We start from the raw sequence: 27,915 nt of genomic DNA, 5'->3' as shown, positions 1-27,915 counted from the left end.
CTCAAAGGCTGGGGGAAGGTGGTCTTCTGGGAAAGTCAGGTCCTGGAAAGGAAACCATCTCTAGAGATGGTGGCTGTGGGAGAGTACAGAGGATTTTCCCTAAGAGTGTCTTTAACCGCCTGCCCCTGTCTGTTCTATGATTAACCAAAGACTTCCTGACTGTGCCCCTCCTTCTGTCACTTCAAGGTCCTGAGTCAGTATTTTAACTCTCCCCTAGGACACTGAGTGCCCTTCAGTGCTCTACTGCTCAACACTTCACTTCTCCTTCAATGCGGTGCTCAACAATGGCTTTTAGGATTATGCTCCTCCTGGGTGGTGAGTGAGGGCCCTCAGGGCTGGGAAAAGCCTAGGGGGACATCTTTATCTGGTAGGACAGTCTGAGGCTGGTGGTTATCTCATATAGCTCTCTGGAGGAGCTGAGGACAGGGTGGGGTGGGGGGCCTAGTGTCCAGAGTCTTGTGTGGAAGGAAGAATGGTCTGGAATTAGGGGAAGGTCATAACCTGGGCAAAGATGAGAGAGGATGGACTAGAAGGTTATGCTTGGATGGAGGATAAGCTCCTTCTCCATAATTCCTCCTGTGATGGCCCTGGTGTTCGTGGTACGGGGGATAGGAGTCTGCCTCAGAGCTCAGGGAGGGGAAATGTGGGATATCACCTCCTTGGTCCTCCACATCGTTCATGTCCTGATTTCAGGAATGCCAGCCTAACCGCTGCCAAGAGAATAGTCCAGAAATGGAAAACTATCAGGACCACATTCGTGTGTCATTTGAAATCACTTACATGTCAGCTAAAAATCAGATTCCACACAAAAATCCAGATTGTCAGCTTCTCTTAAGAAATGGGATGGTCCAGAGCTCTGAACACTAGAGCCTGGTAATGGCTACTTCCTTTAAAAAGGTCATAGACTTTAAGGGCCCATCATTCCGGGGTCCTCACACAGACCAACTTCACCGACTGATGTTACCTGCCTGGTCTCTGAGGCATTTTGTCTGAGATCCTTGGCACCCTCCTACCTGTCAGGTCATAGAGCCTGTTTTCAGACTCAGAAATAGAATCATTCTTTGAAAGGAAGATGTGTTATGTGAAGCACCCTTGCATGTGGCCATAGTAGGGTTGCAGCACCTTCAACATCTGGCCTTTTCTCAGAGCCCCAGGGTTCAGGTGTCTGGACCCTGCCTGTCACTTCCTGGCCTGACGCTTTACCTCCTTAGAGCTTCCCTACTTTTGGGGTTGGATTTGACTCCTCTATCCAGAGACAGCTGGGATTTTAGTAGAAATGGGGAGGAGAGATACTGCTTGGGAGTGAAGGTTTTTGCAAAGCCCTTGAACGAGGGGGTCTTCCCATGAAGTTGAGATTAGTCACCAGACAGGAGAATCTCAAGGGTCAAGAGAGTAGATTGGAATCCTGGCTGTATCAGTGACTTGCTATGCAGTTTGAAGCCAGTCAAAAAATAGTAATTAGTCATCTGCTAAGGACTGGGTACTGTACCAGGCACCACACAACACTGTTGCAGTCCTTGCTCTCTTAGAGCCTAGCACCAAGCGAGGGGCCTATGGGAAATCAAAATTATAAATAATTAGTCATAAAGTCCTCAGTCTGTTCTCTAAATTGAGCCTCAGGGTCTCTGTATAATGAGAAGATGGAGGAGAACATCACTAGAAGGGTGACCCTATGCTCTAGTCTGTCTGGGCCAGTCCCAAAGACCCTGGTGTAGTTATTCGTGGTACCCCCTTCATTCTCAGAAGGTCTCAGTTGAGAATATAAATTTACGGACACTTTATCTTTATGGGACATGGCTGATCTAACAGACCAGGAGGTGGCAAGCCTAATTTCAGATTGTGGATATCCTTTGAAATGTCCTTGAGGGGGCATGTCTCTGGATTGTCGCTCTTTGTCTCGTGGGTTGATTATTTCTAAGCGGGGAGAGAGATGGGAACCACAAGATGGCAAATCAGGAAACAAAGAAAAAGAGAACACCCTTCTCCTGGGCAGATGAGCTGCACTGGGGTGGGCATCAAGATCCCAAGAAGTCAGGAGACCAGAGGAGATGGAGCTTTTCTGACTGTCCCACAACCCCGTCTCACCTCCCTCTCCGTATTCCTCAGTCCTGGCTTCTTATCATGGATTCAACTTGGATGTGGAGGAGCCCATGGTCTTTCAAGAGAATGGAGCTGGCTTTGGACAGAGCGTGGCCCAGCTTGGCGGATCTAGGTAGGCCAGGCCCACTTCCCCGACCTCTATCCCCTTCAACCTGCAGGGGAATTGCTGATCGCGGTATGCTCAGGAGGTATCCTGGAGGAAGGGCAGCATGGGCAAGAAGCCTGTCCATCACTCCTCTGAGGCCTCTGACCCCACTACTTACTAATTCACAATCCCAGGAAAGGCCGCATGCTCCGGACAAGACCCTGCGTCAGCTGGGAGGTCTCGAATCTGTTTTTCTGTGACCAGTACAGGTGACCAGACTACAGTGTTTTGTAGTCTTCCTCTTGAAATTATTAATAAGTTAATCTTAGCCTTTGTGCTTTGTAAGTAAAGACCGATGGGACAGTGGAGATGTGTAGGGCTTTGGAGCCTTGGCTGTTATTCAGCCTGACCTTCCAGGGAATGTTTCTCAGCTGCTGCCCTCAGCCCCTGGCGTGAGCTGAGCAAGGTCAGACTCGGCTTAGGTGCAGGGTCGCCCAGTCCTATGAGGGTTTGCCCTGGCTCCGTGAGTATCCCTATGCCTGAGGGAAAGCAACACCAAAGAGCAAACAGGAAATAGCAGGACAGATAGAGAGGAGGATTGCCAAAAAACAAAACAAAACAAAAAACACCCCCCAAACCCTAAAACACCTTTTCCCCCCCATGAACAAGAGGCCCTGCATTTTTATTTTACTCTGGGTGGAATAAAATGAGTGAAGGTACAAATTAGGTACCTCACTCTGCCTCCAGGAGCTCGCATTCGCAGGTCCCAGTGACAGGGACCCAAGATGTTGAAGTGACCATGTGATACAAGCATAACTAAAGTCTGGGAGGCATAGGAAGGGAGGGATCAAACCCGGGAGGGAATTCCAGGAGGGCTTCACACAGGAGGTGGCATTGGCAATGAGCCTGGGAGTGCAGGAAGATTCCATTGACCAACAGGTAGCATCATGAGGTCACTCAGTTCTACAGGCACATCCATCCCCCCTCCTCACCCAGCTGGCTGGCTGGGAAAAATGCCAAGTGCCAGAGTTTTGTCTTTGTCTGTTTGGGAATACAGAGCTCGTAGACTGAAGTGCACAAATTTGAATGGTCCAACTGATGTATTTTTCCTGTGTACAGCCAAGTGACCGCAGCCTAGATCAGGGTGTGGAACATCTTCAGCTCCCTCCCCTGGGTTCCCTTTGGGCCCTTCCTGTGGACACAGAATCCAAAGATAGTCACTGCCTCACTTCCATCACCATCAGTTTGTGTTCAGGCCCTATTGATAACTATATATATATGCATATAACTATTGATTGACCACTGTTCCCCAATATTTACAATAAAGTAAATAATATATATTGGATGACATTCTGATTGCTACACAGTTAGTGTTTTTCCTGGTTTCTGTTGAATCATAACCCAAATACTGAAAAGATAAGCCTGTGTGTAAGAAGGAATGGAGGAGATAAAGAAAAACCTGCAGATCAATGGTTAAGATCATGAGTTTGTTCACCATTTATGCCACTATTTCCAAACTGCTACATCTGCTACGTCTCTGTCTCCTTTGGTCTTCATCAGCAAGTCTCAGACACGCAGGAATTTCAGCTTTCCGTAAAGGGATAGCTTTCTAAAGGAACCTTTAAATGCTAACTTAACAAGGCTTGCTCGGCTAATTAATTAAAATACAGCAGTATTTGTCTAGTTTTCTCATGTGAATGGAGAGATTATTGATATATACTTCTTTTCCAAACTTAAAAAATTCCCTCCTTTCAAGGAATTCTGCAAAAATTATTGCACTAACAGGACTATAGATATTCATATGGATTCTGATACTGCTGCTTTAGATTGTCCAACTTAAATTATTTATATTTAAATTGTCCAATTAATTACAGAATCATCTATCTGTCTTGATAACTCATGGCTTTAGGAGATTTTTCCATCTAACCTGAGGTGATCTATTTCTTGGGTGGCTCAGGATAACGCACCCCAGAAACAAAATGCACTTACCTATGGCTGGGAAATGCTGTTTTTGCTTTGAATAGTTTTATTTTTGGCGAATGCAAAAAACCAACAACACTCAAACCATTTGTGTATATAAGTACACATTTATTTATGTGTACACGCACACAAACAAAAAGTTCAGCATGCTCCTCAGCACACGTGGGGTAAACTCAGACCCTCATAGTTGAATAGCCTCATGAGTGGCAAATGCAGAGAGCTTCCCTCTCAAAGTCTCACTTCCCTGTACATAGCGATACTTCCTCACCTGAAGCGTCCTGTGCCCTTACCCCTCCTGCAACTATATGTTATGCTTGTGCCTTCAGACTCGTGGTGGGAGCCCCCCTGGAGGTGGTGGCGGTCAACCAAACAGGAAGGTTGTATGACTGTGTGGCTGTCACTGGCCTATGTCAACCCATACCACTGCACAGTGAGTGACTCCAACCAAGACTTGCGGCCCTCAATCTTCCTATACCGCGGTTTCCTTCCTATTGCCTTGGTTTCTGGGAACTCTGACTCTCTCCCCCAAATGAGGGCATGGCCATGAGTGTGATCATGTGTACCTGCCCTCTCAGCACCCCCAGATGCTGTGAACATGTCCCTGGGTCTGTCCCTGTCAGCCTCCACCAGTCGCCCCTGGCTGCTGGTGAGTCTCCCTGAGTCACAAGAGGGTCACAAGGGAAGGGTGAGGGTAGGGCAGGGGTCAGGGGAGGTTGGGGCTGAAGGAGATGAGTATGGAGAGTTCTGGGGGCCTCTTTGATCACACAGGTCTTTGCCCTTAGGCCTGTGGCCCAACCATGCACAGATCCTGTGGGGAGAATATGCATGCAGAAGGCTTTTGCCTCCTGTTGGACTCCCATCTGCAGACCATTTGGACAGTACCTGCTGCACTACCTGGTAGGTCCCTTTGGAAACAGTGATTCAATGTGAGCACATGCTGGCACTGAAGAGTGAGCAGATCATAAGACCGTAGTTTGGCTTCCTATGTCCGTGGCCCCTTCCCAGAAGCCTCATCAAGCCCAAGTAGGTCTGGGAAAATGGTTTGGTCTAGCAGGAAGGGCAGCTGACAGAAGGAACTCTAAGTTGGTTGAAGGGAGAAAGTTCCGATGGGGCAGAAGTTAGCATCACAGTGATGGCTTCAGGAGACATGAGGGTCTCACAGTCATCAGCAGGTGCAGGGATGTTTCTTGGGCTTTCCAAGAGGAATGGCCTTGGATGCTGAAAATATGATGAGGATAATAGTTCCAAGGATAGAAGAGGGAGGCAGTTCTGCATCATTCAGTGCTGAGCTTTAAGGGTATCAAATGATAGGGCCATGGAAAATGTAATGTTCAATTTTTCCAACACTGATGTCTTCCACACCAAGAATGTGTTGGGGACTCTAAGCAGCAGATGAGAGTCAGTCTGAATAAGTTTGTCTTCTGTGTCCTTGGGGCAAGTGACTGTGCCCTGGTCTTTAATTTCCTCACTGGTTAACTGGGTCTTAATAAAGATTCTTATGAGGATTAAAAGATTTGATAAACATCGAGTGCTTAGATCTTGCTTGACACATAATATGTGAATACCAATATGACTGATCTTCTAGCTAGGACCATGTGTTTGCACTAGGAGGAAGAGATAGTGGGCTCCAAGTGAGAGGCCACTCAAGGTGCTGACTGAGCAATGCTTTGGACTAGAGAAGGCATGATGCCAGGTGTAGTGGACTTTTAGGAAAAGGTGAAATTGCAACAGAAATGCCTCCCACCCAAATTGTGAGAGTAGAGTCTACAGAGGGCACAGAGAGAGTGGCGGAAGGGTATCCAGGACTCTTGGGGCTACCATGACCTGCCTGGGATGTCTGTGCAGCCAGGGTAGGGAATGTGGCATTTAAGCACTAGGAGGTCTCTTCTCCCAGATGTCTCCATGACTCATGAGGTGGGATTCCTGATGAAAATGGAACATGGGAGCATAAGCCTGGTATAGGCAAAGCAGGTTTGAGTAGAGTAGATAGAAGGGATTGGGTGCCACACAATGCCTGATGCCTGGTGTACATCGTTATTGCATCCTCACAAGAGCTGAGCTCCTGCTGTTAGGAAGTGAGCCCAGAGCTGGAGCCAACCTTGCCTTATTGATTTGGTCTTCTTTTCAGAAGGCGCTCAGCTATAGCCTGGTGCCTGCTGTTTGAAGCCCAATAGATACAGTAAAAGTAACAAGAAAGAGAAGTGATATTGTAAGGGAACTTGCCACCGTCCCGGCCTGAGAGAGGATAGGAGGGGCGGTTTTGTGGTGCAGTTAACAAAGTGAGCACAAGTGCAATATGTGGGAGATGGGGGCCTTCAGCCACCCAGCTGTGGGGGATATCAGATGAGGAGGGTGGAACTGAGGGCTTCTTGGTCGCCACAAGGGGGGCTGAATTTCCTGGACAAGAAAACAGGAAAGGAAGTGAGCTTCCATTTCTTCTCAGCAAGGGTGAAATACCACCTGGTTTCACAGGGGTAATGGGGGAGGTGTGGGGAGCAAGGAGAAAGTATTTTTGCTTCAGTGGTAGGAGGCCAGCTGCTACAGTTCAGCATCACACCTCATTACTGTTTGTGGTGGCCCGATTTCCCACCACCCTGGGAGAACACAGGATGAGGGGCACAGGAAACTGGACACACTACCACCTGTGTCCTTCACACAGGCCACAAGCCCTTGTGTGAGTTTGGGGTCAATCTGAAGTGTCTTATTTGTTTATGGGTGATTTTCCACTATGGTGGACTCCAAGAGGGCAGGAATGGCAATTTTTAAAAAAATAACTTACTTGTTCAGCCCTGCTCTCTACAAGCCTGGGAGATTATGACACCTTTTAAACTGTACTCTGAGCTGTGCAATAGCAGTGGTGCATGAGAAATGTTAGCAAAAGTTCTGAAAAAAACCACAATGTTTTACAAAAAAGATCACAGTGTAACCTACTAGTGCTTCTAGGCAATTGCCACAATTCCAGGCAATTCTGGTAAGGGATGGTATCTTTTTTTAAGCTGTCGTTTTAGACCAGATTTCCTGAGAAATAGACTCTGATCCTCATTCAACAATATTCTTGGGAGCAATAGTTCTGAGAGCATCAGCCAGTGGTCATCACAACAAGTGCACTCCTTAATTCTCATCACTATTTAGCCCATCCCCTCACCTACCTCCCTTCTGGGTACCTTCAGTTTGTTCCTTTTGGTCATGAGTCTCTTCCCCCCTTTGTCTGTCTGACTGTCTCTCTGTTTCTGCTTGTTGTTTTATTTCTTAAAGTGTTTATGTATACAATGGAATATTACTCAGCCATTAAAAATGACAAATACCCACCATTTTCTTACGTGGATGGAACTGGAGGGTATTATGCTGAGTGAAATAAGTCAATCGGAGAAGGACAAATATTATATAGTCTCATTCATTTGGGGAATAGAAAAAATAGTGACAGGGAATAAAGGGGAAAGGAGAAAAAATGAGTGGGAAATATCAGAAAGGGAGACAGAACATGAGAGACTCCTAACTCCAGGAAATGAACTAGGGGTGGGGGAAGGGGCGGTGGGTGGGGGAAGGGGGTGACTGGGTGACAGGCACTGAGAGGGGCACTTGATGGAATGAGCACTGGGTGTTATTCTATATGTTGGCAAATTGAACACCAATAAAAAATAAATTTACGGGATCCCTGGGTGGCGCAGCGGTTTGGCGCCTGCCTTTGGCCCAGGGCGCGATCCTGGAGACCCGGGATCGAATCCCACATCAGGCTCCCGGTGCATGGAGCCTGCTTCTCCCTCTGCCTGTGTCTCTGCCTCTCTCTTTCTCTCTGTATGACTATCATAAAAAAAAAAAAAAAATTAAAAAATAAATTTACAAAAAAAAAAAAAAGTGTGGTCAACGGATTTAGGTATTCTCTGTGGAGGGTGTGGGAACTGGATGGGAACTGTTTCCTAGGCCAAGAACGGCCCCTTAACTCTGTGGAGCAGGAAGGGTTTCTGGGCCCTGGGAGACAGCTGAGACTCACATATGTATCCGTGTTTCCTTCCTCCTTCTCTACAGAGTGTCCAAGTCAAGGGATGGACATTGTCTTCCTGATTGATGGTTCTGGCAGCATTTATGAGAGTAGCTTCAAGCAGATGAAGGACTTTGTGAAGGCTGTGATGGGACATTTTGAGGGCACCAACACCCTGGTGAAGACTGGGTCCCTGAGGCCTGGGGAGTGGGGCGCGAGTGAGAGTTGCCTTGGGGAAGGCCAACCTAGGAGGAGGCCTGGTATTGCTGGGGGTTGGTTCAGTGGACCCCTGCCACGGTGGGGCTAAGTGTCCTAGTGCAGGGCTGATTTGAACCCCGACCTGAGGAAATTCCCCCATGGAAATTAGTATGTCCACACATGGCCTAGGAAATACACTTTTTTACTGTTTACAAGCATGGAAACAAATGTTTTGCTGTGAAATTAGACTGAAGGTGTCTTGGCCAAATAATTAATGATTTCTTTATTATGTTTTCCATGTAACTCAGGATTTATCTTATTATTTTATTTCCCAGTAATTAGTGTATAGTGTGCAGAAATTCTTGAAAAGTGAGGAAATACAGCCTACAAGTTGTTATGAAATTTTCTAAAAATCCAAGTTTAAGAATATTGAGGTTGGCAAGGTTATTCCTTGCAAACTATGAAAGAAGCATTGTTTGGTTTTGATCTTCTAGTGTTCTTTTGGGGCCAAATTTCTCCTGGGTTTTAGCCTCAAAAACACATGGGAAATGGTTTATAAATCCAAAGTTATTCCAAGATAAAAAGTTTACTAAAGAATAACTCCTGAGCCCCAGGGCCTTTCTCTTGTCCTTTGCAGTTCTCACTGATACAGTACTCCCACCTCCTCAAGATCCACTTCACCTTCACGCAATTCCAGAGCAGCTGGAACCCTCTGAGCCTGGTGGATCCCATTGTCCAGCTGGAAGGCCTGACATATACAGCCACGGGCATCCGGAAAGTGGTGTAAGTTCCGCCTTCTGCCTCATGTGTGTATGCCACACCACTTCCTCATGCTGGTGTGCACAGTCCTTCTCCAGGGTTGGGAACTCTGGGGAAAGGGGCTCAAAAGGGAAATAAGGGAGCTTAGGTGGGGACATCCTTGGAGTGTTCCCCCAATATAGGTACATTCTGCAGTGTTTCCTCTTTGCCTGGCCTTGGATGGCTGGAGCATGTGTCTACCTGGGCAGCCAGAGACTCGGGCTTTGATTCAGACACATCTGAGTTCTCATTCTGGCTCCCTGCCGGTGACCTGGGCAATCCTGGGAGGTACTGACTCTTTCTATGTCTCAACAAACTCTCAAATGAGGATAAACTTACAACTTGGTTGTAAAGATGAAAGGAGATAACATTCATGCAATGCCTCTGCACAAGTAGTGTTAGCTAAGGTGTTTGGCATTTTATCAGAGAAGTGTGAACCCACAAAGCGTCTTCTTTGTGCCTCTCTCCCCACCCACTCTACCCACACGTTCCTCCTCCATGTGAGCTTTCTGCATTAAGTGGGTGCTTACCATGTGCTTGTCCAGCCTTGGGTGCTAGGCCAAGAAGTGCTTGGCACTCAGTTACTCAAGAAATGAGTAATTGGTGTGGCCAGAACAGAAGATGTGTCTCTCATGGGAAAGGACTGGGCTGGGAGTCTGGGATCCCCAACCTCCTGAGTGCCTCCCTGGGGGTGGTGCTGGAGAAGTGCTGAATAAGGGATGCTCCTGCCAGATGTACCCTCTCTATTTCTGGATGGCTTTTCTGCTTTGAACACTGACCTCATGGGACTGGACAATCAAGAGGAATGCCTCTGTCTCTTGAGTTGAAAGTCACACAGGAGTGGCATCCCTTCCTAGCCCTCGGAGCTCCTGTCAGTGGTGGGTGGTGGTGTGGTTCTCATCAACATCCATCCTGCTCCCATCACCAAGGACAGCAGGTTCCCCATTCCTCAGGGCCAAGCCCATCTCAGGGGCTCTCTACCACTGACTGTGGTTTCTTTCTTCTTATTTTTAGAAGTTTCATTGAAAATGAAAAGATAAAATATCAATAAAACAGGACAATTTTGGAAAAAATATTATTGGAGTCCCTCTATCAACCACTTCACAGTATTTTTTAAAAAATAGAATTGAATAAGTAAATCCTATCCACAGAGCACAGGATCATTTTTATCCTTTATTCCGACATATTTCATAGAGTCACAATGTGGGCAGAAACTTGTTTCATCCTGCCTTTTTTTTTCATCTGCTACATAAACCTATGCCATGTTTCTCTACAGCTTTTAATGTAGTCCTTTGAAAACTTCTCATTAAGTAGCTGGATACTGATTTGCTAAATCCTTTCCTTGATCTTGGACATTTAGGTTGTTTCCAATATTATATGTGATAAACGCGTGCGCACGTGTGTGTATTTATTTTGCATCTGTAGAACTACATTAGCATATAGTTTTTAAAAAATCATTTTTAACAGCTACTATATAATTAATCCTACCTGTAGGCCATTCATTGTTTTAAAAGCTTGGCCTCATTTTATCCTCAGAATAACCTGATATGATGTTTCTGACTTATCTTTTGTTGCCTAATAAACCACTCCCACATTTAGTGGCTTAAGCAACAACTATTTTATTATTTTTTTTAATGATTTTGGGATCATCTGTTTCCATTTGGGATCTTCCATGTGGCTGTGGCTAGAAGCTGGAACATGAGAGATTCATTCACATGGCTCCTGCCCAGGCAGGAATGATTAGAAGGCTGAGCCCAGCTAAGATGGTATAGAATCTTTCTATCCAAGCTATAGAAGTTTCAGAATTCTCGAACTATGGACTTCCTTCATAGTGGCTCAGGGCTCCCCAAAGTTCAAGAGATACCAAGGCGTCTTAGGTTCATAACTGGCATGGTGTCACTTACATTTCATAACACTGCTGAAAACAGGACACAGGTCAGGTTCAATATAGGAAAGGAACCAAGTGTGGCACACTGGGGGCCGCTTTTGAAAAATAGCTATAGTACAATTATTATTCTCACCTTCCCAGAGAGAAGCAGAGGCCCAAAAAGGTAAAGCAACTGTCCATGTCTTCCAGATTCCAAAGCTCCTACTCTGAAACATACTACCTACTGGAAATGTGGTACCATGGTGGAGGAAATTTAGAACAAGGAATATGAGTTCCTTTATTTATTTTTTTAATAAATTAATTTTTATTGGTGTTCCATTTGCCAACATACAGAATAACACCCAGTGCTCATCCCGTCAAGTGTCCCCCTCAGTGCCCGTCACCCCTTCCCCCCCACCCCTCGCCCTCCTCCCCTTCCACCACCCCTAGTTCGTTTCCCAGGGTTAGGAGTCTTTATGTTCTGTCTCCCTTCCTGATATTTCCTACACATTTCTTCTCCCTTCCTTTATATTCCCTTTCACTATTATTTATATTCCCCAAATGAATGAGGACATAAACTGTTTGTCCTTCTATGAGTTCCTTTATTATTGGTCTTACTAATCATTGTATGACGCTCAAAAAGGGCTGAGGCGATTTCCTAACATGACTTACAGAGTCTGAAAGTACCAGGACTCCCCAGTCTCTACAGATGAGTTTCTAGAGCTATTTATTCCTTTCCAGAATCAATTTCATCTCCAGAGAATCATCTCCTTTTCTTCCCCTACAGGGAAGAACTATTTCATAGTAAGAATGGGGCCCGTAAAAGTGCCAAGAAGGTCCTCATTGTCATCACAGATGGGCAGAAATACAGAGACCCCCTGGAGTACAGCGACGTCATCCCCCAGGCAGAGAGAGCTGGCATCATCCGCTATGCCATTGGGGTATATCATCTTCCTCATGTCTCCCTCGGACTCAGGCTGCACCTCACCAGGGAAGAAAGGCTGGCGGGCTCCTCCTCAGCGGCCTCTCTGCCACAGGTGGGAGATGCTTTCTGGAAACCCACTGCCAAGCAGGAGCTGGACAACATTGGCTCAGAGCCGGCTCAGGACCATGTGTTCAGGGTGGACAACTTTGCAGCACTCAGCAGCATCCAGGAGCAGCTGCAGGAGAAGATCTTTGCACTCGAAGGTAATGGCAGGGTGCGCTTGGGTCTTGGAATTGAAAGGTTCCAGACCCCGTTGTCCTCGCAATTCTGTGGGTCCATCCCTAGTCACAGCTCACCCCAAATTGTGCCCCAGACCTGAGCTTCAGATTCATTCTTCTCCTTGTGCTCTGAGTCCTTGTGGTCTCCTGGCCCCCACCGCCTGAGTGACCTGTTTCCCTACAGGAACCCAGTCGACGACAAGTAGCTCTTTCCAACATGAGATGTCACAAGAAGGCTTCAGTTCAGTACTCACAATGGTAGGTGGAGCACATACCTGACACCGGGCACCAATCCTGAGCCAGCCCTGTGCTGGGAGCTGGGAACCAAAAGTAAAGAAGATAACGGATTCTGTCTTCAAGGTCACTGTCTGTTTGGAGAGACATGTATAGGCAGTGAATGGAAGTGCTAGGAGCACAGCAGAGAACGGATAGTCAAGGTTCTTGCTCTCATAGGCACATATCCAGTGGGAGGAGACAACAAAAATCTTCAGATGTTGCTAGGTGTCAGATTAGAGCAGGAGAGGTGATCAGAGGAGACCTGAGGAGTGACAACTGAGGCGTAAAGATGAGAAAAGGTTACCCTGGAAAAATCTGGAAGAGATTGCCCCAGGTAGAGAACAAAGCAAGTGCAAAGGTCCTGAGGCATGAACAAGGTTACTGTACTAGAGAGATAGATGGGCCAGCACAGCTGGAACAGAGTGAGTGACGGAGGTGGAAAGATGGGAAAGGCTGTCATGCAGGTGAAAGAAACGGGAATATAGCGTGACTTGTGTGAAAGTAGATGTGTGCTGAAACTATCCAGAGGGGTTTGCTTCAAAGTAATTTTGGGGGTGGCTTAGGGGGACACAGAAATAAAACAAAATTGGTCATGAATTGATTTTGAAGCTAGGTCATGGGTACTTAGGAAGTCATTATGCTCTTCTTATTACTTTGGTATATGTCCTCAATTATCGGTAATCAAAAGCTTTAAAACGGCAATAAACAAAGTATGCTGAGGAGGAAACGCCTATCACTCCCTGTGGGAGCCAAAGAAGACCTCCCAGAGGAGGTGAGGTTGAGCTTGACTCTTCCCAAGGGAGGAGCTGAGTCCCATAAAGAGAGAAGAGAGAGGTGTCGAGGTCAATTGCTTCATGTGTTTAAAACATCGGGCAACTCCACAGGTTTCACAGGGTAGGACAGCCCTAGATGCCATCCTCAGGGGCTTGGTGACTGAGAGTCATCCTGGTTTGCCAGCAGGGTGGTGGCTATACGTTTGGTTCAGAGGAAACCTAATCTGGGACACTAAGGATGGAGTAGAGAAGAGCAAACTGGAAGGGCAGAAAGGAAGGTGGGTGAGGAGAGATGGGACTTGTAGGAACAATGGCACTGGGGACGGACTGAGAGACATTAGGAGTGCGGGACACTGAAGCTGCTGAAGAGCACTAAGGAGGGAGAAAGAGAATTGGAAATAATGAGCAGAGTCTGTGGCAGTCTGTGTGCTTTGGGATAGGCATTGTCTTCTTTTGGCTCAGGCCTGCTCAGCCCTGGATCCTTTCCTCCCAGGATGGACCAGTTCTGGGGGCTGTGGGGAGCTTCAGCTGGTCTGGAGGTGCCTTCCTGTACCCCCCAAAGACGAGCCCCACTTTCATCAACATGTCTCAAGAGAATGTGGACATGAGGAACTCTTACCTGGGTGAGGACAGGCCATGGTTGTGGGCACAGGTGGGAGATGAGCTGCCTGGGGGGCAGGAGCCCAGGGGGTGGGCAGGAAGCCTTTGTGCTGAGGCCTGCCTTCCTCAGGTTACTCCGCTGAGCTGGCCTTTTGGAAGGGAGTACAGAGCCTGATCCTGGGGGCCCCCCGCCATCAGCACACCGGGAAGGTTGTCATCTTCACTCAGGCATCTGAGCAATGGAGGCCGAAGGCTGAAGTCTCAGGGACCCAGGTTGGGTGTTGAGGAAGCCAGAGCAGAACCTGAGGGTGGCAGCGCCTCTAGGGGCCCAGAGGGAGGAGATGAAGGGCCTTGGGGACCCATCGAGGAAGGCCCTCGTGGCTGGGGGGAAGTGGGACCTGTCCCAGAGGGTGTACCTGTGGCACGAGCAGGCAAGGTGACTTCAGGCTCTGCCCTGCAGATTGGCTCCTACTTTGGGGCCTCCCTCTGCACAGTGGATGTGGATAGAGATGGCAACACTGACCTCGTCCTCATCGGGGCTCCCCATTACTACAAGCCGACCCAGGGGGGCCAGGTGTCTGTGTGCCCCTTGCCCCAGGGGGTGAGTGTCTGATGAGCCTGGACTGAGTGGGGCCTTGGGTGTGGGGTAGAGGGATGACCTCGGTTGGGACCTGACACTGGTTTTGTCCTGCAGAGGGCAAAGTGGCAGTGTGAGGTCATTCTCCGTGGAGAGCAAGGCCACCCCTGGGGCCGTTTTGGGGCAGCCCTGACAGTGCTGGGGGATGTGAATGGGGACAAGCTGACAGACGTGGCCATCGGAGCGCCAGGAGAGCAGGAGAACCGAGGTGCTGTCTACCTATTTCATGGAACCTCAGGACCGAGCATCAGCTCCTCCCACAGTCAGGTGAGGCCACTACCTGCAGCCTCTTCATTTCCACCTCCTTTTGCAGGTGTCAGATATGCCTGGTGCTGTGTCTTGTCACTGACCTTAGCAGTAGCCATGCTCCTTTTGGGGGTTTAGTGCCCTGAGTGTCACCGGGCCCACCCAGCGCCAATTATCTCTCCTTTCTCCTTTGGCTCCAAACAGACTTGATTCTGTTGTGGGCAGCTTAGTGGCCCTGGGTCAAATGCCTGGCCAGCCACGTCAGCTCTGTGGCCTTACACGGGTGACTGACTTAGCCTCTGTGAGTCTTAGTTTCCTCCTATGAAACAGTAGATGAAAAACTCCATAGGTTCTTGGAAAGCCGGCTGAGTGGAGCGCTAAGCCTTCTGTTCATCGGAGGTTTATGAGGGAACATACAAATGATGAGTGAATGAACTATTATATTTCTATGGTGACACTTTTTCTTGTCATTAGCCTGCACCCTCATGACAAGTTGGACCAAAGGAGCTCCCCTCTCTCTGCCTGGGTCCCTGGAGCCTCACTGTGCTTGCTTTTCATTCCTACCCTCTCATCTGTCCTTTTCAATATTTCTGGTCAGATCGGCCATGGCTGCAGTCTCCTTCAAAATCTTTCTTGTCAAACCTGGCAAATGACCTCCCCTTGACTTCCACTTCTCCTTTCCCTCTCTGGCCAGCGGATTGCAGGCTCCCAGCTCTCCCCTACACTCCAGTACTTTGGGCAGTCGCTGAGTGGGGGTCAGGACCTCACCCACGATGGACTGGTGGACCTGGCTGTGGGGGCCCAGGGACAGGTGCTGCTGCTCAGGTGACAACTCCCCACATCCCACTCTTGCCCACTGTGTGTCCAATTCAGCAAGCTGCCCCCTCCCTTCTGCTCACTGAGTTCAGAGTTGGGGCCTCAGCCCCTGCATACACCCTCAGGAGTCAGCCGGTGCTGAATGTGGGAGTGACCATGAGATTCACGCCCTCGGAGGTGGCAAAGGCTGTGCACCAGTGCTGGGAAGAGGTGCCCTCCGCCCTGGAAGCTGGGAATGCCACAGTCTGTTTCACTATCCAGAAAAGCTCACTGGACCAGCTAGGTGAGTCTCTTTCCATGGGACACAGCCCCTTACTCCCCGAGAGACCCCCACCCCTATCCTCAGGAGAGAGTGGGCCTAGGAATCCAGATGCCACCTCTGGATCCATGCAGCTGCTGGCATTGGGAACCTGGGTCCCTTCTCTCCCCTGCTCCCCATACCCAGTCCAGTCGCTCTATCTGTAGGATACATCTGGAGTCTGCCCACTTCTCTCCACCAGCCTTAGCCACTTGCTGCCTTGAGGCCACCACTTCTCTATCCTACCTGTACTTTGAACTGTTTCCTTCCATGTCTGTTCTTGCACCCTCCCACCCTTTCTCCACAGAGAAACTAGAGGCATTGATCCTAAAGCAGAAATCTAGCGTCCTCACTTGCCTGGTTAACACCTTCAGGACCATATTTCTCTATCTTCCTTTCCACATCTATCCGAGCACCCAGCACAGCTCTGGCCCATAGGAAGTGCTCAGCAAATATTTGTTGCGTGATAAACAAAAACAGAACATCCGAGGTTCTCTTGGGCTTTTCATCTTCTGTTCCCCTGTTGTGCTTCAGGTGATGTGCAAAGCTCTGTCAGGTATGACCTGGCATTAGACCCAGGCCGTCTGATTTCTCGTGCCATTTTTGATGAGACCAAGAACTGGACTTTGACTCGAAGAAAAACCCTGGGGATGGGAGATTACTGTGAAACCATTAAGCTGCTTTTACCAGTAAGGGCTTTGGGATCTGGGAAAGGGAGGGGGAGAAGGAGCCCAAGGTGAGCTTCTGACATCTCTGCTCCCTGTTGAGTGAGGTGAGAAGGGGGGCGAGACTGGGGGCTGGAGAGAGGAAAGTTGCGGCCAAAGAGCCTGGCCCCATAGCTTGGACAGAATTTTGTCCAGACAGCAGGAAATGGATGCAGTTGAGGAGAAGGGCCAGTGGTGGAAAGTAGGAAGGATCTTGAGGTTCTTGAAAGCTCCTTTTCCCTCAGGACTGTGTGGAAGACGTGGTGAGTCCCATCATCCTACGCCTCAACTTATCCTTGGTTGGGGAGCCCATCCCCTCAGCTCAGAACCTTCGCCCTGTGCTGGCTGTGGGCTCACAGGACCTCTTCACTGCCTCTGTGAGTCTTCCAATGAAGTCCCAGGGATGTACTGACTTCACTGTGTCTCAGTGTGCTCAAGAACCTGTTGTGGTTCTCAGCTTCCCATCAACCACTTCAAGTCCGTGATGCCTCCACCCAGTCACCAAAGCCCTGCCGAGCTTGGACTCTTACACACATCCCAGCTGGTCACCACTTTACCTCCACAGAAACTCTCTGATTCTCATTCTCCAAATCCGTCCCAGCTTTTCTCATTCCCACCTTTGTGCCTTTGTCCATGTTGTGTCTTCAACTTGGGAAACATTTCCTGCACTCCACTCAAAGTTCCTCTGTAGTCCTCAAAGCCCCAGTCTTATCTCTCTCTCTTTTGAAAATCACATTCAGCATCTGTCACTTCTTCTCTGGCTTCCTATTACATCATGGTGATACTAATTATTACATGCCTGGCATCTACTTTTGTGGCTCTCCTGAAACTGTGGGTTCTGTGAGTACAAGAACTCTGTCTAATTCATCTGTAGTTTGCACTTTTCCCGACCCCAAACCCAACCCAGAACCTGTCCCTCACTGACGCTTAATAATGTTTGTTGAATCATTGTTCCAGTGTGAGTTGGACTTAACTCCGCAACTTTTGTTCCTGAAGCCAAGGAGCTTATTCTTTTCCATTCTAACTGCACCCTAATGCTCCACTTGTGGTCAGTGTCTAGCACAGTGTTGTGTGTGGGGTTGGTGCTCAGTAATATTCAATAATGAGCACTCAGGATGAGCGGGAATGGAGAAAGAAAAAGACACGGATGGGAAGAGGCTCTACTGTTTTGCTGCAGCTCCCCTTTGAGAAGAACTGTGGACAAGATCACTTCTGCGAAGGGGACCTGAGTGTCAATCTCAGCTTCTCAAGGTGAGGTCTACGTCCTCTCCCTTCTAGACCCTGCAGCTTTTGGGTCTCCCATCAACTTGGGATGAGAAGTGCTTCTGGTTCCCTTTGCTTCTCCTTCTAACAGAGAACTTACATTTTGGTTGGTATGTTCTCATTTCAGGAGTTCCCACAGTCCTGCCCCTACTGCTGATCCAGGTCCAATCCATTTCCTGTGGAGTCTCTTTTTCACTTTTGTCCTTCCTCCTCCAGCCTGCAGACCCTGGTGGTAGGGAGCTCCTTGGAGCTCAATGTGACAGTGACTCTGTGGAATGAGGGTGAGGATTCCTATGGAACTGTGATCCACTTCTACTACCCAGTGGGGCTGTCCTATCGAAGAGTTTTAGGAACCCAGGTAAATAGCTGTCTTGGGGTCTAGTGGCCGAGTCCTCTTCCTTCCCCTGGGTTATAGTGGGTTCCTTTGAATTCTTCTACGATGAAATACAAACACACACACACACACACACACACACACAATTCTGGAGGAGAAGATAGAGAGAGGTGCGTATGGCAGATGTATAGTTTAATGAATAATATTAAGCAAATAGTATCCAGGTCAAGAAATAATGCACTGCTATCACCCCCCAGAAACCCTCCTGTGCCTTTCCTCAAATAACCTCACTCTCTCCCCAAGGTAATCATTATCCTGAGTTTGTGGTAATCATTTCCTTGTATATTTTATGGTTTTACCACGCATGAGTACATCCTTGGAAAAACGGTGGAGTTTTGCGAATATTTGAAATTTATGGAAACATCTGTTCTTTTGTGTATTTATTTCTTTCTTCAACACATGTTTGTGAAATTCATCCATGTTGTTGCTTGTGGCTGTAGAATATTTATGTTGTATGTAGAATCCCTTTTTATGGCAATACCACAATTTATTTACCCATTCCACAATTTTTAAAAAGGTTTTATTTAAATACTAGTGAGTTAAGATATAGTGTAATATTGCTTTCAGGATGTGATTAATCACTTCACAAAACACCCAGTGCTCATTACAAGACTCTCCTTAATATCCATCACTCATTTGGTCCATCGTCATCCCACCTCCCCTGGGGCAACCTTCGTTTGTTCTCTATAGTTGAACTTCTATGGTTTGCCTCCCTCTCTTTTTTCCCTCTTCCCTTGTGTTCACCTGTTTTGTACCTTATTTCTATATAGGAATGAAATTACGTGGTGTTAAAAAAAAAAAAGAAAGAAATTACGTGGTGTTCATCTTTCTCTGATTACTCTATGTTCGCTTAGCATAATACCCTCTAGTTCCATCCATGTTGTTGCAAATGCCAAGATCTCATTCTTTTTGAAGGCAGAGTAATATTCCATTGTATATGTATAGCACATCTTCTTTATCCATTCATTACTCAATGGACATTAGGGCTCTTTCCATAGTTAGGCTTTTGAATTCAATGCTGCTATAAACATCGGGGTGCATATATCTCTTTGAATCGTTTTTTTTGGCCCTTTATGTAAATACCTAGTAGTGCAATTGCTGGATCATAGGGTCGTTCTCTCTTTAACATTTCAAGGAAACTCCATAGTGTTCTCAGGAGTGGCTGCACCAGTTTGCATTCCCACCAACCGTATAAGAGGATTCCCCTATCTGTGCATCACTGCCAGCACGTCCTGCTTCTTGTAGCCATTCTGACAGGTGTGAGGTGATCCCTCAATGTAGTTTTCATTTGTATTTCCCTAAGGAGGAGTGATGATGAACATTGTTTCAGTGTCTGTTAGCCATCTTCATGTCTCCTTTGGGAAAATGTCTGTTCATGTCTTCTGCCCATTTCTTAACTAGATTATTAATTTTTTGGTTGTTGAGTTGGATAAGTCCTTCATAGACCCTGTTACTAACTCCCTATCAGATATGGCATTGGGAGATATCCTCTCCCATTTTATTGGGTATCTTTTTATCTTGTTGATTGTTTCCTTCAGTGTGTGGAAACTCTTCATCTTGATGCAGTCCCAAAAGTTCATTTTTGCTGTTGTTTCCTTGCCCCCAGAGACGTGTCTAGTAAGAAGTTGCCATGGCCAAGGTCATAGGGGTTGCTGCTTGTGTTCTCCAGGGTTTTGATGGTTTCCTGTCTCACATTTAGGTCCTTATTCCATTTTGAATGTATTTTTGTGTATGGTGTATGAAAGTGGTTCGGTTTCATTCTTCTGCATGTTACTGTCCAGTTTCCTCTCACCATTTGTTGAAGAGACTGTCTTTGTTCCATTGGTTATTCTTTTCTGCTCTGTTGAAGATCAGTTGACCGTAGAGTTGTGGGTCCATTTCTGGGCTTTGTATTCCATTTCACTGATCCACGTATCCATTTTTGTGCCGGTACCATGCTGTCTTGATGGCTACAGCTTTGTAATATAGCTTGAGGTCCCAACTGTGATGCCTCCAGCTTTGCATGTCTGTCTCAAGATTGCTTTGGCTATCCAGGGTCTTTGCTGGTTCCATACACATTTTAGGATTGTTTCTTGCAGCTCTGTGAAGAAAGCTGGTGGTATTTTGATAGCGATTGCATTGAATGTATAGACTACTTTGGGTGGTAATGACATTTTAACAACACTGTTAATCCAGCGCATGAGCATGGAATAGTTTTTTTATTTCTTTGTGTCCTCTTCAATTTTTTTCATAAGTGTTGTATTTTTTGCAGAGTACAGATCTCTTACCTCTTTGGTTATGTGTATTCCTAGGTATCTTATGGAATTTTGTGCAATTGTAAATGGGTTCAATTTCTCAGTTTCTCTTTCTGCTGCTTCATGATTGCTGTATAGAAATGCAACAGATTTCTGTACATTGAATTTATATTCTGTGACTTTACTGAATTTGTGTATCAGTTCCAGGCATTTTTTGTAGGAGTCATTCAGGTTTCCTAGAGTATCATGTCCTCTTCAAAGAGTGGAAGTTTGACTTCTTTCCTATGACTTGGATGCCTTTTATTTCTTTTTTGTTGTTCGATTGCCGAGGCTAGGACCTTCAGTACTATGTTAAGCAAGAATGGTATGAGTAGACATCTGTATCCATTCTACAATTTTTGATCATTTGAGTTGTTCCCTGACTTTGGCCATTACTCTTCTTGAGCATGTATCTCGGTGCACCTATAGATAATATTTGGGAGGTATTTGCCATGTATGGAATTGCTTGATCTTGGGTCTGTATATCTTCAAATATAATCAGTAGAGACAAAACATTTGCACCTATTGTGCTTCCATCAGCAGTGTATTAGAGTTCCTGTGGGTTTCCATCTTCTGTACTGCGTGGCATTGCCACACTTTTATTTATTTTTATTGTTTTGTTTTTTAAGATTTTTTTTGGTTAATATTCCACTAATTTCTTCGAGAGAGAGAGAGAGAGAGAGAGAGAGAGGCAGAGACACTGGCAGAGGGAGGAGCAGGCTCCCCTTAAGGGGCAGGATGCAGGACTCTATCCCAAGACCCCAGGATCACACCCTGAGTGAAGGCAGAGGCACACCTCTGAGCCACGCAGGCATCCCCATTGTCAGACTTTTAAATTTTTGCACATCTGGTGATATTTCCTTACAGTTTAATTTGCATTTCTTTCTTTCTTTTTAGATTCTATTTCTTTATTTGACAGAGAGAAATAGCTAGAGAGATTCTGAAGGGGAGAGGCGTAGTGAGGAGGGTGAGGGAAAAGCACGCACACTTGCTCTCTCTCTCTCTCTCTCTCTCTCTCTCTCTCTCTCTCTCGTATGCATGCGCCCATGCCCACACATACACTCTGAGCAGAGAGCTCCACCAAGGGCTTGATCCCAGGACACTTGGATCAAGACGTGAGCTGAAAGCAGACCCTTAATTGACTGAGCCACCCAGGGTCTCCTTAATTTGCATTTCCTTAATGAAGTTGAGCATCTTTTCATCTGTTTCCTGGTCTTATTGATTTCCTCTACTAGGAAGTACCTGTGCAATCTTTTCCTTATCCTTCTATTGAGTTCTCCATAGTTTACTTGCTTTGATTTTTTTATTTAAATTCGAGTTAGTTAACATAAACTGTATTATTAGATTCAGGAGTAGAATTTAGTGATTCACTGGTTGCCTATAACACCAGTACTCATTCCATCAAGTGCCCTCCTTAATGCCCATCTCTCAATTACTCCATCCCGCCACCCACATACTTTTCTTAATTGCAAGAGTTCTTTAATATTCGGGTTGCCAGTACTTTCCCAGTTATATGTGTTCAGATATATTTTCCAGCCCTATGGCTTCTCTTTTCAGTCTCTTCATAGTGTCTTTTAATAAACCAAATGTATTAATTTGATTGTGCTGGATTTTCACCAAAACTTTTCCTTTAGGTTTAGTTTTTTTATGTTCTGATCTTGTCTAAAAAATACTCCCCTATTCCAAGGTTATGAAGACATCCCCCTTTATTACCTTAAAAACTCAATAAGTTTCCTTTTCACATGAAACCTTTAATCCAGTTGGAATTTAAAGTATGGAGCGAGGTGGAAATCTAATGTTTTGTTTTTGTTTTTCTGTTTGCTTGACCTTATTTGCACGGGCCACTTTTCCTAGCACCATTTATTGAAAAGTCTGTCCTTTCTCCCACTGCTCTACAATGCCACCACTGTTATATATCAAGCCCATATATGCATGTCGGTAATGGTTTTTCATTTGTTTTCCTCCTCGGGAAGCAACCCCATCAGCGCCCACTGCGCTTGGCGTGTGAGGCTGTGCCCACTGGGAATGAGGGCCTGAGGAGCAGCAGCTGTAGCATCAACCATCCCATCTTCCATGAGGGCACTAAGGTGAGTGCTTCCCCCAAATCCTCCTCACTCTCCTCCCTTGTCCTGACCCACTTCCTCCCTTACTCCCCCATGACCTGCCTGATCTCCATTCTTTCCTTCTCCTTCCCTCAGGGCATCTTCATAGTCACATTTGACGTTTCCTACAAGGCCACTCTGGGCAACAAGTTGCTTCTGAGGGCTAATGCAAGCAGGTGAGTCCACGTGTATCCCTCACTCTTTCATCTCATGCCTCAGGCAGAGATTTCTCTCCTGGATTCCTTCCCAATGAGGCTCCCCTCTCTCTGTCTCCAGTGAGAATAATAAGCCTTCAACCAGCAAGACCACCTCTCAGCTGGAGCTCCCAGTGAAATATGCTGTCTACATGGTGATCAGCAGGTGTGGACCTTTAACCTTTCTCTAAGCCTAGTACCTCCTCTTGCAGCTCAGGCTGCTCTCTAATGGTTAGGTGTCTAACCACCTCACACCAGTGAGAATGGGGAAAATTAACAAGGCAGGAAACCACAAATGTTGGAGAGGATGCGGAGAAAAGGGAACCCTCTTACACTGTTGGTGGGAATGTGAACTGGTGCAGCCACTCTGGAAAACTGTGTGGAGGTTCCTCAAGGAGTTAAAAATAGACCTGCCCTACGACCCAGCAATTGCACTGTTGGGGATTTACCCCAAAGATTCAGATGCAATGAAATACCGGGACACCTGCACCCCGATGTTTCTAGCAGCAATGTCCACAATAGCCAAACTGTGGAAGGAGCCTCGGTGTCCATCGAAAGATGGATAAAGAAAGATGTGGTTTATGTATACAATGGAGTATTACTCAGCCATTAGAAACAACAAATACCCACCATTTGCTTCAACGTGGATGGAACTGGAGGGTATTATGCTGGGTGAAGTAAGTCAATCAGAAAAGGACAAACAGTGTATGTCCTCATTCATTTGGGGAATATAAATAATAGTGAAAGGGAATATAAAGGAAGGGAGAAGAAATGTGTGGGAAATATCAGGAAGGGAGACAGAACATAAATACTCCTACATCTGGGAAACGAACTAGGGGTGGTGGAAGGGGAGGAGGGCGGGGGGTGGGTGGAATGGGTGACGGGCACTGAGGGGGACACTTGACGGGATGAGCACTGGGTGTTATTCTGTATGTTGGTAAATTGAACACCAATAAAAATTAATTTATTTAAAAAAAAAGGGTTAGGTATCTACACTAAGCCCTCTAATTCCTCTCATGAGAATACTTGTGACCAGCCGTATATTTATGGCACAATAACATATACCATATGCTTCTTGCTTCTCCTCTGATGAATTAGGACACACACACTTTGTTTCCCCGTGCACTCTTCGTCCCTCTCCAAGGTGCAGGTTTCCTCTAATATTAGGCCAATTCTATTCTTGTGCGAAATATGAGCATGCTCACGCCAAACTGACTAGATAAAGATCGTTTTATGAGCACTCTGAAATGGGAATGTAGGTTTGTCACCACACAGAGCAAAGAAAAGGTACGGTTTTCACACAACTAAGGGGAGACCAGAGATGTGAGAAACTGCTGAGAAAGTCTCTAAGAGTCCAAAGTTGTGTCAGGCCCCAGGAAAGTCAAGTGCAAGGCTGTTGTTCTCAGTTCTGAAGGTGGCTGGAGGAGCAGGGGCAGGCCAGCTTGCAAGCAGGGCAAGGAGCTTCACATACTTGGCTAACCTCCAAAGGTTTAGAGAGTTGGTCAGAAGCTCATAATATTGTCATAGGACAGAATTTGGTACCGTTGTTTCTGCTGATGACAGTGTGATGTCACTGACAGTCACATCCGTTGGAAACTGTGGGGGCCCGTAGAGTTTCTGTATGGCTGGCCTTGCTTTTGTACACTCGATGCTGGTGATATGTGTAGTAACCCTCCTGGTTTGCTTGATTCCACTGAGACCTTAGGTGTAACTGTGGCTTTTTAACTGTTGAATCTGCAGAGCCAAGCACACAGCCCGGCATAGGGTAAATGTATACTGAAGGAAACTGGGGATGGATACATTAATGGTTGGATAGATGGATGAATGGATGGATGCATGGATTGAGGAAAAGCCACTGCAGCCTGGAACATTCATGTCTACCAGGGGCTTGTGTTCAGGCACCACCCTTCCTCATTTAGTTAACTTCCTCAGACTAGCCACATCTATTTTCTTCATTCCATCACAGAGGGACCATCACTGCATTTATCTCTGAGTGATCCAACCATGATTCCCTCAAGCTCCCCTAGGCATATTTGTTCTGGTAGCAGCCTCTGCAAGCATTACCTGAGGCCAACCATATACCTAGTAGAGGAGAAAGCCATGCGAACACCTTTTTTCCCATGGGAAAGTGTTTAAATGTTATGAGAGGTAATGTTTAAGTTGGGCCTTTAGGTGAAAATTTCCAGAAGGGGAGTGGTAAGGATGTTTCAAGCAAGGAAAGAACTTGAACAGAGTTATGAGGATATGAAAGAGCCCAAGGTATCAAAGGACAAGCTAGCAGTTCTGGGTGACTGGGGCAAATGCCACAGGAGAGGAGCCTGTGGGGATCATAATTATTTCACTGGTCGTCATCTTTTGCGGGGCCCAGCAGAGCCCTTGGCAGCAGACTGGGGCACAGCTAAGGGTGGCTACAGGGCTACTGCTCACCAATAAGCCCTCTCTCTCTCTAGGCAGGAAGACTCTACCAAGTACTTCAACTTTTCAACTTCTGATGAGAAGAGCAAGAAAGAAGCTGAGCATCGGTATCGTGTGAGAGGCCAGGGAGCATGCATATCTTCCCTCCCATGGTGCTGCTAATATTGGGAGCTGGTGGGAGAAAGGAAGAGGAGCCAAGGGCTAGGTTCAGGAGAGAAGTAGGATTGGGGCTGCTCCAGGGACCAGGATAATGTTCCGTTTCCATTGTCTGCAGGTGAATAATCTGAGTCAGCGAGATGTGGCCATCAGCATTAATGTCTGGGTTCCTATCCTGTTGAATGGTGTAGCTGTGTGGGATGTGGCTTTGCTGGACCACTCACAGGTGCCTGCTTGCCTACCTAACTCTCCAGAGTCTGACCCTACAGTGCCTCACACCCTCTCATCAGTGAAGTGTTTGATCTTTCTGTGGTCATTTCTCTCTCACTAGAGTCTCACTTGTGTGTCGGAGAGGGAACCTCCTCAGGATCCTGACTTCCTGACCCAGATCCCAGGGAGTCTTGTATTGGTGAGAAAGACCCTGGATTTCCATTGGGGGATACAGGGCAATGCACTTGCTAGGATGGAGATCTATCTATCTATCTATCTATCTATCTATCTATCTATCTATCTATGTCTTCTAATTGTTCATCTCTTCCTCCCGCCAAACCTGACAGACTTCATTTTTTCCTGTGTTTCTTGCCTCAACTTCCTTCCTCTCCTGTCCCCAGAACTGCTCCATTGCTGACTGCCTGAAGATCCACTGTGACCTCCCTTCCGTTGGCATCCAGGAGGAACTTGAGTTCACCCTGAAGGGCAACCTCAACTTTGGCTGGGTCAGCCAGGTGTGTAGGCCCAACAGCAGAGTCCCTCTCTTGAATTTGGGTGGTACCAGATAAGTCTGTGCCCATCCTCAAGCCAAGTGGTTACTTCAACTCTGAGCCTTTTCCCAGAGCTATTTCCCCAGCTATGTCTGTCTGTATTGCAGACATTGCAGAAGAAGGTATTGGTCGTGAGTGTGGCTGAAATCACGTTCAACAGATCTGTGTATTCTCAGCTTCCAGGACAAGAGGCATTCTTGAGAGCTCAGGTAGTGACTATGTGGTAGGCAGCAGCCAGGCTGGTAAGAGGGTTCCTAATGCTAAATCTGTGGTGCAGTGTGGGAGGCTCAGAATCCTGGAGGGAGGAAGGATGAAGGTCTATCAGCAGGAGAGTTGTTCCCAAGCCCATGGGTATTTCCGTATCTCACAGTTTGAAGAAAGGGAAGGAGGGGAGGGAGTTTAAGGTTGAGTAACCTAGGAAGAGTCTGGGACAGCAAGAATTCTGATACTTTCTGATAAGGTCAACTCCACTCCAGATGGAGACGGTACTGGAGAAGTATGAGGTCTACAACCCCATCCCCATTATTGCTGGAAGCTCTGTGGGAGGACTGCTGCTGTTGGCCCTCATCACAGCAATTCTGTACAAAGTAAGTGTTTTCAGCCCACTCTCAATACCACCAGGCTCTAACCCAAACCCTTCCAGAGACCGGATGGTATAGTGGGGAGAAATCATGCAATGGATTCAAGCAGACCAGTTCGCACATTTTGACTCTGTCCTACTTATTCTTTAATATCAAGAAAGTTGCTCAACTTCTCTGAGATTGTTTCCTCATTTGGAAATGATAATAATGCTTCAGAGTAGCTGAAGTGAGACATATATGAAGCCAGGATGTGTGTGTAGGCCTAGTATTTATTTTCGGTTTTCTACTATAACTTAAATGCATAACTGCTGTGCTTGCATACAGTAGATAATACATGATTGCTTTTTTCAATTAAGTGTTCTAGAACATAAATACAAGTCAGCTTATTTCCCTTCTCTTATTCTCTCTCAGCTTCTTCCTACTCCCAACTTTCTTCCCTGCCCTCTTACCCAGCTCTTCTGATTTACTTCCCTTCACAGCTTGGCTTCTTCAAACGTCAGTACAAAGAAATGCTGGATAACAAACCGGAAGACACTGCCACATGCAGTGGGGAAGATGTTAACTGTGATGCCCCCAATTTGCCTTTGTCCTAATAATTTACTTTTCTATTTGTCCCTACCCCCATGGACTGGTCTTGCCTTTGCCTACAAATCTACTTCCATGGGAATAATTTCTGTATAGATCTGGACTGGTCTGAACAACTTACTAGGTGATAAGCCAACTTCTCAAGGCATTGAAATGTTTTTATATTTCAACATATTTGTCAGTTCTTCAGTAATGACTCAGTTTTTACAGGAGGAAACATGATGCAAGCATGAATTTTCACACACACACACACACACACACACACATACACAAATAATTGCCATATTAAATGAGGATGTTTATAACACATTATTCTTGTATGAAAGGGCTTTAATCAGGTACCTGAGTCCTGTTCTAGGAAGAGTTAGGAGAACTTGCTTGTGGGCCTAGAAAACATCCTCTCACTTTTTTAGGAGACTGAGGCCTGAGATCATCTTTTCTTGATGGTGCTATGAGTAGTATCAGGAGAGAAGCCAAAGGAAGAAGTGTATGTGTGTGTTGCTCATGGGTTTCAGCACAGGCTTTAGGCTCCTTGGTAATGGCAAATGAACAGGGGTGTGAAATGCCCTGAACTTGTTTGAACCAATATCCCCATTGAATGAGGTCCCCAAAGACTGGGAGAGCTAGGCTT

The 27,915-nt window shown here is 46.6% G+C and overlaps 1 protein-coding gene across 3 annotated transcripts; it reads left to right on the top strand.

Moving 5' to 3' along the window:
* The first annotated feature begins 252 nt into the window (after positions 1-252).
* ITGAD (integrin subunit alpha D) lies at positions 253-27,915 on the top strand. Of its 3 annotated transcripts, XM_041750840.1 has the most exons (30): positions 253-315; positions 2,107-2,212; positions 4,492-4,595; positions 4,741-4,811; positions 4,948-5,062; positions 8,192-8,322; positions 8,980-9,125; positions 11,795-11,948; positions 12,045-12,195; positions 12,395-12,468; positions 13,753-13,882; positions 13,990-14,132; positions 14,320-14,460; positions 14,554-14,763; positions 15,437-15,567; positions 15,684-15,841; positions 16,391-16,545; positions 16,806-16,937; positions 17,738-17,811; positions 18,040-18,181; positions 22,464-22,577; positions 22,689-22,768; positions 22,869-22,952; positions 25,237-25,315; positions 25,476-25,583; positions 25,689-25,766; positions 25,969-26,082; positions 26,226-26,327; positions 26,595-26,705; positions 27,179-27,915. In XM_041750840.1, exons 1-30 carry the CDS (start codon positions 270-272, stop codon positions 27,290-27,292), a joined length of 3,498 nt encoding a protein of 1,165 aa, XP_041606774.1. In that variant the 5' UTR covers positions 253-269; the 3' UTR covers positions 27,293-27,915. The 3 variants fall into 3 exon arrangements, with proteins under 3 accessions (XP_041606774.1, XP_041606773.1, XP_041606775.1); XM_041750839.1 differs by having other exon boundaries at positions 11,795-12,195; XM_041750841.1 differs by lacking the exons at positions 25,689-25,766; positions 25,969-26,082; positions 26,226-26,327; positions 26,595-26,705; positions 27,179-27,915 and having other exon boundaries at positions 11,795-12,195; positions 25,237-25,308; positions 25,476-25,570.

Source organism: Vulpes lagopus, chromosome 3 (genome assembly GCF_018345385.1).
Source record: "Vulpes lagopus strain Blue_001 chromosome 3, ASM1834538v1, whole genome shotgun sequence".
In the NCBI taxonomy this organism is placed as follows: Eukaryota; Metazoa; Chordata; class Mammalia; order Carnivora; family Canidae; genus Vulpes; species Vulpes lagopus.
This window is presented reverse-complemented; position numbering and strand designations above follow the sequence as displayed.

Excerpts from the sequence above, each read along its gene's own strand:
- ITGAD (XM_041750839.1), top strand. The coding sequence starts at position 270 with ATGCGGTGCTCAACAATGGCTTTTAGGATTATGCTCCTCCTGGGTG. Across the intron at positions 4,596-4,740 it reads TCAACCCATACCACTGCACA|CACCCCCAGATGCTGTGAAC; the intron begins GTGAGTGACTCC and ends CTGCCCTCTCAG. Across the intron at positions 15,842-16,390 it reads AAGCTCACTGGACCAGCTAG|GTGATGTGCAAAGCTCTGTC; the intron begins GTGAGTCTCTTT and ends GTTGTGCTTCAG.